This window comes from Babylonia areolata, chromosome 35, assembly GCF_041734735.1.
Source record: "Babylonia areolata isolate BAREFJ2019XMU chromosome 35, ASM4173473v1, whole genome shotgun sequence".
Classification (NCBI taxonomy): Eukaryota; Metazoa; Mollusca; class Gastropoda; order Neogastropoda; family Buccinidae; genus Babylonia; species Babylonia areolata.
The window spans coordinates 23,402,867-23,415,899 of record NC_134910.1 but is presented as its reverse complement, the minus strand read 5'-3'; the positions used below and the strand labels follow the sequence as shown (position 1 = coordinate 23,415,899).

General features: G+C 44.7%; 1 protein-coding gene across 1 annotated transcript in view; it reads right to left on the bottom strand.

The window, feature by feature from the left end:
• LOC143278026 (uncharacterized) overlaps positions 1–13,033 on the bottom strand; it is a 74,799-nt gene that overhangs the window by 15,932 nt on the left and 45,834 nt on the right. The window contains exons 8-9 of the mRNA XM_076583038.1: positions 11,065–11,244; positions 4,072–4,214 (exon numbers count right to left, since the gene is read on the bottom strand). Of these exons, the coding sequence (XP_076439153.1) occupies positions 4,072–4,214; positions 11,065–11,244 (323 nt within the window). The remainder of the gene's footprint in view (positions 1–4,071; positions 4,215–11,064; positions 11,245–13,033) is intronic.

The window sequence follows — 13,033 nt, the reverse complement described above, 5'->3', positions numbered from 1 at the left end:
GCTCCAGGCAGGGACGGCAAGACACCGGGATATCACTTTGGGGGCATAGTCAAGGATATCCTGATGTTGCCGTTCTAGGATCCTGCTCTGGTGTATGAAGCGCCCTCTCTTCAGCCGTCCTTTTGTTGGCTGGGACACTGTCCTTCATTGGGTGGCCTTGCAACCTCTTGAACTTGGCAGCCTGGGTCAGGAGTTTGAGGTCTCTGCGGTCCTCAAGGGGCTGGAGCTCTGTGATGGTTTCAAGCTCCTGAATTGGTGTAGACCTCATGGCCCCTGTGATGATACGGGTAGCTTGGTTCTGAACCTTGCTGATCCGTTCAAAGTTGGACTTGGCCGTAGTGCCCCATGCAGTCATGCCATACTCCAGCACTGGCCTGACTCTACCAGTGTACAGCCTCCTGAAGGTCGTGTTGTCTGCGCCCCATGTTGTTCCTGCCAGCTCTTCATGAGGGCAAGTCATATTTTTGCTCTTGATTCTGCTTTCTCTGCTTGCTTCATCCACGTCAGGCGTTTGTCAAAAGTAATTCCCAGGTACGTGGGGTTGTTCTCAGCAAGTAGAGTTTGTCCACTGATGCACAGGTTGGCCTTCTGTTCTTTTGGTGAGAGGCTGAAAACAGTGTATGTGGTCGTTTTGGCATTGTCACCAGCCACTGTTTTGTCCAGCTTTCTAGAACATTCAGCATAGGCTGTAGTCTGTATTTGGTGGTTGTGAGGTACTAGGTGTTCTTCCGAGCACCATAGGACAAGATCGTCTGCACAGATGGTTCCCTGGACTTTGCGTGGCATATCTTTGACGATGTCGTTGATAAAGACGAGGAATAGTGTAGGGCTGAGGACAACTCCTTGAAGAACCCCTTCTCTCAGTGTCTTCTTCCGACAGTATGCTCCATTGACATGGACTCGGGCCTTCCTATTGTTCAGGTACTGTGAGATCCACTGGTACATACAGCCAGTCACACCACTCTTCTGGAGCTTCCTCTGGAGGCCATCCTTCCAGACTTTGTCATACGCCTTTTCCATGTCTGTCCACACCGTCAGTGTATGCTGTTTGTCCTGGAAGCCATCCTCGATCTTCTGGGCAATGTAGGTCACTTGGTCCTCAGTGGAATGATGTTGGCGGAAGCCTGGTGCTCTGGAGTGATGTTGTTCTTCTCCAGGTGCCAAACTAGGCGCGAGTTGATCATATGCTCTAGGAGCTTGCCCACGCAGCTGGTGAGGCTGATGGGGTGATAACTATCAGCCCTGGCTCTGTCTTTGCCCTTCTTGTGGATGGGCACCATGTCAGCTTCTCGCCAGCTCTGTGGAACCCCCCGTCTTCCAACTGTTGTTGAAGAGAGCAAGGAGTTGGGTCTTTGCTTTGGCGTTAAGGTGTTTTTGCATTTCGTTGGTGATTTTGTCAGGACCTGGAGATTTTTTGTCCTGCAAAGACTTTGCAGCTTCTTCAAACTCCTTCAGTTTGAAAGGCCTGTCCATATAGTCAGGTTGGTCTTGGTCATCTTGATGATTCTTTATTTTATCATGGACTACTTGTTTTCTGTCCTCTAAAGTGTTTATGATATCATTGCTACTGTGACAGGGAGAAAAGAATATTGTTTTGCTTACACTTGATTTTACCTAATCTTTGTATCATTAGAATGATTTCCACTGAGACTTTCTTCTTCACGCTTAACGTGGCGAAAACCTTGAGATGGCCTTAGTGGTCACCGAGGCTCTAAGCACCATAATTTGATTTGATTTCATTCTTCGCAACGCTGGAATAATGGAATATAAATTTGTAATATGTAATTACTAGCTCTTGCTTGGAAAACATGATTGCATTCGAGAGACAGAGACTAAAAGATAACTATTAGTACGAAGACGATAGCTAAGGAATTATGACTTTATAATGGTAATTTAATGGTGAGGATGATGCGTGACTGAACCTAGGAAAGTTAGTGAAATTGTACAGGGCACACACGCACCCACTCACATCCATGTGACTGACGGGACTTACGGACAAGACAAGACAATACGGACACAAGCCTCAACACGTACATTATCCAAGAAGAACTGAAAGTATTTTTATTTTGGTGAATGGAGCTTGTGGGTTGGCGCTGGGCCGAGACCCAGCCGCAACAGCAGTACCGCTGATGGCGCCACTGTGGAGGGCAGCCAAGCTGTGGAGAAGGCGCTGAGGAGCAGCCTGTGTCCAAGCTGTGAAGGCCCTGAGGAGCAGCCTGTGTCAAAGCTGTGAAGGCGCTGAGGAGCAGCCTGTGTCATAGCTGTGAAGGCGCTGAGGAGCAGCCTGTGTCAAAGCTGTGAAGGCGCTGATGAGCAGCCTGTGTCAAAGCTGTGAAGGCCCTGAGGAGCAGCCTGTGTCAAAGCTGTGAAGGCCCTGAGGAGCAGCCTGTGTCAAAGCTGTGAAGGCACTGAGGAGCAGCCTGTGTCAAAGCTGTGAAGGCGCTGAGGAGCAGCCTGTGTCAAAGCTGTGAAGGCGCTGAGGAGCAGCCTGTGTCAAAGCTGTGAAGGTGATGTGAGCAGCCTGTCTCAAAGCTGTGAAGGCACTGAGGAGCAGCCTGTGTCAAAGCTGTGAAGGCGCTGAGGAGCAGCCTGTGTCAAAGCTGTGAAGGCGCTGAGGAGCAGCCTGTGTCAAAGCTGTGAAGGCGCTGAGGAGCAGCCTGTGTCAAAGCTGTGAAGGTGATGTGAGCAGCCTGTCTCAAAGCTGTGAAGGCACTGAGGAGCAGCCTGTGTCAAAGCTGTGAAGGCGCTGAGGAGCAGCCTGTGTCAAAGCTGTGAAGGTGATGTGAGCAGCCTGTCTCAAAGCTGTGAAGGCACTGAGGAGCAGCCTGTGTCAAAGCTGTGAAGGCGCTGAGGAGCAGCCTGTGTCAAAGCTGTGAAGGTGATGTGAGCAGCCTGTGTCAAAGCTGTGAAGGCGATGTGAGCAGCCTGTGTCAAAGCTGTGAAGGCGCTGAGGAGCAGCCTGTGTCAAAGCTGTGAAGGCGATGTGAGCAGCCTGTGTCAAAGCTGTGAAGGCGATGTGAGCAGCCTGTGTCAAAGCTGTGAAGGCGATGTGAGCAGCCTGTGTCAAAGCTGTGAAGGCGCTGAGGAGCAGCCTGTGTCAAAGCTGTGAAGGTGATGTGAGCAGCCTGTCTCAAAGCTGTGAAGGCACTGAGGAGCAGCCTGTGTCAAAGCTGTGAAGGCGCTGAGGAGCAGCCTGTGTCAAAGCTGTGAAGGCGATGTGAGCAGCCTGTGTCAAAGCTGTGAAGGCGATGTGAGCAGCCTGTGTCAAAGCTGTGAAGGCGATGTGAGCAGCCTGTGTCAAAGCTGTGAAGGCGATGTGAGCAGCCTGTGTCAAAGCTGTGAAGGCGATGTGGAGCAGCCTGTGTCAAAGCTGTGAAGGCGCTGAGGAGCAGCCTGTGTCATAGCTGTGAAGGTGATGTGAGCAGCCTGTGTCAAAGCTGTGAAGGCGATGTGAGCAGCCTGTGTCAAAGCTGTGAAGGCGATGTGAGCAGCCTGTGTCAAAGCTGTGAAGGCGATGTGAGCAGCCTGTGTCAGCTGATGAGCAGCCTGTGTCAAAGCTGTGAAGGCGCTGAGGAGCAGCCTGTGTCAAAGCTGTGAAGGTGATGTGAGCAGCCTGTGTCAAAGCTGTGTGAAGGCGCTGAGGAGCAGCCTGTGTCAAAGCTGTGAAGGCACTTAGGAGCAGCCTATGTCAAAGCTGGTGAGGTGCTGAGGAGCAGCCTGTGTCAAAGCTGGTGTGGTGCTGAGGAGCAGCCTGTGTCATAGCTGTGAAGGCGCTTAGGAGCAGCCTGTCCTGGACTGAGGACTGGAGTGAAACGGACTTGAAGGACTGAGTATTCCCGTTATGTTTTGTGTAGTGTGTTTGTGTTGCTGCCCTTCAACCATAGTTAGTATGAGTGTGTGAGTGAATGTGTGAATTTTTCCTTTTTTTTTTTTATATATATATAAATTTTGCAAAAATATCCGTCTCCTGTGTGATTATCATGCACGTGAACATGGCTGCCTGAGAGGAGTAAGATGTGAAATTTTCTGTCTGTATCAAAACAGGTATGAATGGATGTGTGTACACCTGACCCCAAAGACGAAGATCCTCTGGATGCCAGACGTATCCACAACGGGCAGAACGAAGCGGACAGCTTCCCGGAAGTGATTGGGATTCAGGTCTTTGGGGAAGTCTGGCCTGAGCTGGGACTTCCTGTAGCTCCATACCCTGCTGCCTGGGGGACAAACGTCATCAATGATCCTGATCTGTGAGTGAGCCTGATCTGTGACAGTGATCCTCATCTGTGACTGATCCTGATCTGTGACTGATCCTGATCTGTGTGTGTGACAATGATCCTGACAGTGATCCTGATCTGTGACTGTGATCCTGATCTGTGACTGATCCTGATCTGTGACTGTGATCCTGATCTGTGACTGATCCTGATCTGTGACTGTGATCCTGATCTGTGACAGTGATCCTGATCTGTGACTGTGATCCTGATCTGTGACTGTGATCCTGATCTTGATCTGTGACTGTGATCCTGATCTGTGACTGATCCTGATCTGTGACTGATCCTGATCTGTGACTGTGATCCTGATCTGTGACTGTGATCCTGATCTGTGACTGATCCTGATCTGTGACTGTGATCCTGATCTGTGACTGAACCTGATCTGTGACAGTGATCCTGATCTGTGACTGATCCTGATCTGTGACTGTGATCCTGATCTGTGACTGATCCTGATCTGTGACAGTGATCCTGATCTGTGACTGATCCTGATCTGTGACAGTGATCCTGATCTGTGACTGATCCTGATCTGTGACTGATCCTGATCTGTGACAGTGATCCTGATCTGTGTGTGTGATCCTGATCTGTGACAGTGATCCTGATCTGTGTGTGTGACGATGATCCTGACAGTGATCCTGATCTGTGAGTGAGCCTGATCTGTGACAGTGATCCTGATCTGTGACTGATCCTGATCTGTGACTGTGATCCTGATCTGTGACTGTGATCCTGATCTGTGACTGATCCTGATCTGTGACAGTGATCCTGATCTGTGTGTGTGATCCTGATCTGTGTGTGTGACGATGATCCTGACAGTGATCCTGATCTGTGAGTGAGCCTGATCTGTGACAGTGATCCTGATCTCTGTGTGTGTGACGATGATCCTGACAGTGATCATGATCTGTGACTGTGATCCTGATCTATGTGTGTGACGATGATCCTGACAGTGATCCTGATCTGTGACTGTGATCCTGATCTGTGTGTGTGTGACGATGATCCTGACAGTGATCCTGATCTGTGACAGTGATCCTGATCTGTGTGTGTGACGATGATCCTGACAGTGATCCTGATCTCTGTGTGTGACAATGATCCTTACCTGTGTGTGACAGTGATCCTGACATTCATCCTGATCTCTGTGTGTAACAATGATCCTGACAGTGATCCTGATCTCTGTGTGTGACAATGATCCTTACCTGTGTGTAACAATGATCCTGACATTGATCCTGATCTCTGTGTGACAATAATTCTGACCTGTGTGACAATGATCATGATCTGTGACTGTGATCCTGGTCTCTTTGTGTGACAATGATCCTGACAATGATCCTGATCTCTGTGTGTGACAATGATCCTTACCTGTGTGTGACAATGATCCTGACAGTGATCCTGATCTCTGTGTGTGACAATGATCCTTACCTGTCTGTAACCATGATCCTGACCTGTGTGTGACAATGATCATGATCTGTGACTGTGATCCTGATCTGTGTGTGTGACAATGATCCTGACAGTGATCCTGATCTCTGTGTGTGACAATGATCCTTATCTGTGTGTGACAGTGATCCTGACATTCATCCTGATCACTGTGTGTAACAATGATCCTGACAGTGATCCTGATCTCTGTGTGTGACAATGATCCTTACCTGTGTGTGACAGTGATCCTGACATTCATCCTGATCTGTGTGTAACAATGATCATGACAGTGATCCTGATCTCTGTGTGTGACAATGATCCTTACCTGTGTGTAACAATGATCCTGACATTGATCCTGATCTCTGTGTGTGACAATGATTCTTACCTGTGTGTGACAATGATTCTGACCTGTGTGTGACAATGATCATGATCTGTGACTGTGATCTCTTTGTGTGACAATGATCCTGACCTGTGTGTGACAATGATCCTGATCTGTGACAGAGATCCTGACCTGTGTGTGACAGTGATCCTGATCTGTTGACAATGGTCCTGATCTGTGTGTGAAAATGATCCTGATGACAATGATCCTGATCTGTGTGTGACAGTGATCCTGATGACAATGATCCTGATCTGTGTGTGACAGTGATCCTGATAACAATGATCCTGATCTGTGTGTGACAGTGATCCTGATGACAGTGATCCTGATGACAATGATCCTGATCTGTGTGTGACAGTGATCCTGATCTGTGTGTGACAGTGATCCTGATCTGTGTGTGGCAATGACCATGATCGGTGTGTGACAGTGATCCTGATGACAATGATCTTGATCTGTGTGTGACAATCATTCTGATCTGATGACTGATTCTGATCTGTGTGTGACCATGATCCTGATCTGTGACAATGATCCTGATCCGTGTGTGACAGTGATCCTGATCTGTGTGTGACAGTGATCCTGATGACAGTAATCCTGATCTGTGTGTGACAGTGATCCTGATGACAGCAATCCTGATCTGTGTGTGACAGTGATCCTGATGACAATGATCCTGATCTGTGTGTGACAGTAATCCTGATCTGTGTGTGACAGTGATCCTGATGACAATGATCCTGATCTGTGTGTGACAGTAATCCTGATCTGTGTGTGACAGTGATCCTGATGACAATGATCCTGATCTGTGTGTGACAGTGATCCTGATGACAATGATCCTGATCTGTGTGTGACAGCAATCCTGATCTGTGTGTGACAGTGATCCTGATGACAATGATCCTGATCTGTGTGTGACAGCAATCCTGATCTGTGTGTGACAGTGATCCTGATGACAATGATCCTGATCTCTGTGTGACAGCAATCCTGATCTGTGTGTGACAGCAATCCTGATCTGTGACAATGAACCTGATCTGTGTGTGACAGCAATCCTGATCTGTGACAGTCATCCTGATCTGTGTGTGACAATGATCCTGATCTGTGACAATGAACCTGATCTGTGTGTGACAGTGATCCTGATCTGTGTGTGACAGTCATCCTGATCTGTGTGTGACAGCAATCCTGATCTGTGTGTGACAGCAATCCTGATCTGTGACAATGAACCTGATCTGTGTGTGACAGCAATCCTGATCTGTGACAGTCATCCTGATCTGTGTGTGACAGTGATCCTGATCTGTGACAATGAACCTGATCTGTGTGTGACAGCAATCCTGATCTGTGACAGTCATCCTGATCTGTGTGTGACAGTGATCCTGATCTGTGACAATGAACCTGATCTGTGTGTGACAGTGATCCTGATTTGTGTGACTGGTCTGTGTGTGACAGTGATCCTGGTCTGTGTGTGACAGTGATCCTGATTTGTGTGTGACAGTGATCCTGATTTGTGTGTGTCAATTACCCTGATCTGTGTGAGACTGTGATCCTGATCTGTGACAGTGATCCTGATCTGACAGTGATCCTGATTTGTGTGTGACAGTGATCCTGATTTGTAAGTGTCAATTACCCTGATCTGTGTGAGACTGTGATCTTGATCTGTGTGTGACAATGATCCTGTTCAGTACAATGTTAATTCATTCGATACTAGAGCCATAACCACAACCTTAACCATAATCCATTCAATACTAGAGCCATAACCACAACCTTAACCATAATCCATTCAATACTAGAGCCATAACCACAACCTTAACCATAATCCATTCAATACTGGAGCCATAACCACAACCTTAACCATAATCCATTCAATACTAGAGCCATAACCACAATTTTAACCATAATCCATTCAAAACATTCAATACTAGAGCCATAACCATAAATCTAACCTTAATCCATTCAATACTAGAGCCATAACCACAATTTTAACCATAATCCATTCAATACTAGAGCCATAACCACAAATCCACTCAATACTAGAGCCATAACCACAATTTTAACCATAATCCATTCAAAACATTCAATACTGGAGCCATAACCACAAATCTAACCTTAGTCCATTCAATACTAGAGCCATAACCACAATTTTAACCATAATCCATTCAATACTAGAGCCATCACCACAAATTTGACCTAAACTCATTCATGACCAGAGCCATTATCACATTTATCCTTAATTCAATACTAGGACCATAAGCACAAAATTTAACGTTCGTTCATTCAAGAGCAGAGCCATTACCACAATATTTGACCTTAATTCCTTCAAGACTACAGCCATTACCACAATATTTGACCTTAATTCCTTCAAGACTACAGCCATAACCACAATATTTGACCTTAATTCCTTCAAGACTACAGCCATAACCACAATATTTGACCTTAATTCCTTCAAGACTACAGCCATAACCACAATATTTGACCTTAATTCCTTCAAGACTACAGCCATAACCACAAGATTTTACCTTAATTCAGTCTAGAATAGAGGCATAACCACACGTCTAACCTTTATTCATTCAAGACTAGAGGCATAATCACACACTCAACTATAGACAATTCGAGACTGGAGCCACAACCACAAAAACAAATCTTGTGGTTATGTGTAACTCTAAGTCTTGAATAAATCGAGGTCAATATTTTATGTTTCTAGCGTGCCTAATCCATCTGAATCATGAAACAAACCAAAAAACGACACAAAAAAACAAAAAAAAACAAACAAAAAAAACACCCTATGTTCGAGATTAGTCTGTAAAAGAATTGACTTAATTCTTTCTAGTCTAATGCTATAACCACAAAAATGAACCTTAACTTATCGTCACCAGAACTGACCTTCATTTGAGCCCAGAACCATAAGCAGAAAAAACATACCAAAATTCATACGTGGTTTGATTTATTCGAGTCAAGAACCATGTCCATAAAACAGACTTAGGTTCATAACCACCAAAACACACCTTGATTCAATTGACTCAAGAACTTTTACCTAAGAAACATACCCGAGTTCATAACCACCAAAACGACCTTCACTTGAGTCAAGAACCATAACCACCAAACTGACCTTCACTTGAGTGAAGAACCATAACCACCATACAGACTTTGGTTCATAACCACCAAACTGACATTCACTTTAATCAAGAACCATAACCACGAACAGACTTTAGTTCATAGCCACCAATACTGACCTTCACTTGAATCAAGGACCATAACCACCAAATCAACCTTCACTTGAGTCAAGAACCATAACCATAACACAGACCGGTTCATAACCACAAAACGACCTTCACTTGAGTCAAGAACCATAACCACAAAACGACCTTCACTTGAGTCAAGAACCATAACCACAAAACGACCTTCACTTGAGTCAAGAACCATTACCAGAAACATAAACAGACTTCAGTTCATAGCCACCAAACTAACCTTCACTTGAGTCAAGAACCATAACCACCAAATCAACCTTCACTTGAGTCAAGAACCATAACCACCGTACAGACTTCGGTTCATAACCACCAAACTAACCTTCACTTGAGTCAAGAACCATAACCACCAAATCAACCTTCACTTGAGTCAAGAACCATAACCACCGTACAGACTTCGGTTCATAACCACCAAACTAACCTTCACTTGAGTCAAGAACCATAACCACCAAATCAACCTTCACTTGAGTCAAGAACCATAACCATAACACAGACCGGTTCATAACCACCAAACTAACCTTCACTTGAGTCAAGAACCATAACCACCAAATCAACCTTCACTTGAGTCAAGAACCATAACCACCGTACAGACTTCGGTTCATAACCACCAAACTAACCTTCACTTGAGTCAAGAACCATAACCACCGTACAGACTTCGGTTCATAACCACCAAACTAACCTTCACTTGAGTCAAGAACCATAACCACCAAATCAACCTTCACTTGAGTCAAGAACCATAACCATAACACAGACCGGTTCATAACCACCAAACTAACCTTCACTTGAGTCAAGAACCATAACCACCGTACAGACTTCGGTTCATAACCACCAAACTGACCTTCACTTGAGTCAAGAACCATAACCACCGTACAGACTTCGGTTCATAACCACGAAACTGACCTTCACTTGAGTCAAGAACCATAACCACCGTACAGACTTCGGTTCATAACCACCAAACTAACCTTCACTTGAGTCAAGAACCATAACCACCAAATCAACCTTCACTTGAGTCAAGAACCATAACCACCGTACAGACTTCGGTTCATAACCACCAAACTAACCTTCACTTGAGTCAAGAACCATAACCACCGTACAGACTTCGGTTCATAACCACCAAACTGACCTTCACTTGAGTCAAGAACCATAACCACCAAATCAACCTTCACTTGAGTCAAGAACCATAACCACCGTACAGACTTCGGTTCATAACCACCAAACTAACCTTCACTTGAGTCAAGAACCATAACCATAACACAGACCGGTTCATAACCACCAAACTGACCTTCACTTGAGTCAAGAACCATAACCACCATACAGACTTCGGTTCATAACCACCAAACTGACCTTCACTTGAGTCAAGAACCATAACCACCGTACAGACTTCGGTTCATAACCACCAAACTAACCTTCACTTGAGTCAAGAACCATAACCATAACACAGACCGGTTCATAACCACCAAACTGACCTTCACTTGAGTCAAGAACCATAACCACCGTACAGACTTCGGTTCATAACCACCAAACTGACCTTCACTTGAGTCAAGAACCATAACCACCGTACAGACTTCGGTTCATAACCACAAAACAGACTTCGGTTCATAACCACCAAACTAACCTTCACTTGAGTCAAGAACCATAACCATAACACAGACCGGTTCATAACCACCAAACTAACCTTCACTTGAGTCAAGAACCATAACCATAACACAGACCGGTTCATAACCACCAAACTAACCTTCACTTGAGTCAAGAACCATAACCATAACACAGACCGGTTCATAACCACCAAACTGACCTTTGAGAAAATACGCAGCAGACTTTTCAGGAAGTCCAAACACAGCATCAGCGTTCCTTGGGGCCTCGGGGTAGACGTCTTTCAAGGCACGTGGATACCCGTTTAACAAGCCTCTATGATTAAAGCAGTACACCAGGTCGCCTTGGATACCCGTATACACATTTTCCTTCTCTGCGTCATCTAGACAGGACAAGAAGAAACAATGGCCATCTCATTTTATTAAGTAAAGACAGAGGACGTGGGGTAGGGGCAGAGGTGGGGGATTCTTGATTATTTGAAATTTGATTTGAATTAGATTGGACTGGACTGGATTCGATCATATCAGATCGCCATCGTTGAGGTGGGGTGGAGGTGTTACTAGCACTTTCCAATCTTTGATTTCTTTATTCATGAAAATCATGACTATCTTTGTGTGTGTACAAACAATACATTGACAGCAGAAATAACAACAATAATACGGGAATTGCATCTATCAATCGAATCATGTTTTGCTCGCCAATAGAACGTGGTTTTCATAGAACGGAAGATTTGTTGGAAATGAGATCATTCCACCAGGAGCAGTCTTCATCAATCAGTATTTCATTGTTCCACCATCATACAGACCTATCAGTATTTCATTGTTCCACCATCATACAGATCTATCACTGTTTCCTAAGTGTTCCACCATCATAGAGATCTATCACTGTTTCCTAAGTGTTCCACCATCATAGAGATCTATCACTGTTTCCTAACTGTTCCATCATCATACAGATCTATCAGTATTTCCGGAGTGTTCTACATCATACAGATCTATCAATGTTTCCTAATTGTTCCACCATCATACAGATCTACCAATGTTTCCTAACTGTTCCACCATCATACAGATCTATCACTGTTTCCTAACTGTTCCATCATCATACAGATCTATCAATGTTTCCTAACTGTTCCACCATCATACAGATCTATCAATGTTTCCTGAGTGTTAAATAATAATAATGGTATTTATATTTCCTGAGTGTTCTACATCATACAGATCTATCACTGTTTCCTGAGTGTTCTACATCATACAGATCTATCAATGTTTCCTGAGTGTTCTACATCATACAGATCTATCACTGTTTCCTGAGTGTTCTACATCATACAGATCTATCACTGTTTCCTAACTGTTCCACCATCATACAGATCTATCAGTATTTCCTGAGTGTTCTACATCATACAGATCTATCACTGTTTCCTAACTGTTCCACCATCATACAGATCTATCAATGTTTCCTGAGTGTTAAATAATAATGGTATTTATATTTCCTGAGTGTTCTACATCATATAGATCTATCAATGTTTCCTGAGTTTTCTACATCATACAGATCTATCAGTATTTCATTGTTCCACCATCGTACAAATCTATCAATGTTTCCTAACTGTTCCACCATCATACAGGTCTATCACTGTTTCCTAACTGTTCCACCATCATACAGATCTACCAATGTTTCCTAACTGTTCCACCATCATACAGATCTACCAATGTTTCCTAACTGTTCCACCATCATACAGATCTATCAATGTTTCCTAACTGTTCCACCATCATACAGATCTATCAATGTTTCCTAACTGTTCCACCATCATACAGATCTATCAGTGTTTCCTAACTGTTCCACCATCATACAGATCTATCAGTGTTTCCTAACTGTTCCACCATCATACAGATCTATCAGTGTTTCCCTGTCAGTACTGATATACAGGCAAGATGGCGGACAGAGAGTCAGAAATAGATCAGGATTGGGACCAGTCCCTACTCGCCACACCTGTCTTTACCATGTCCTTACCACTCAGATAGTACTCCTGTCTTTACCATGTCCTTACCACTCAGATAGTACTCCTGTCTTTACTATGTCCTTACCACTCAGATAGTACTCCTGTCTTTACCATGTCCTTACCACTCAGATAGTACTACTGTCTTTACCATGTCCTTACCACTCAGTACTCCTGTCTT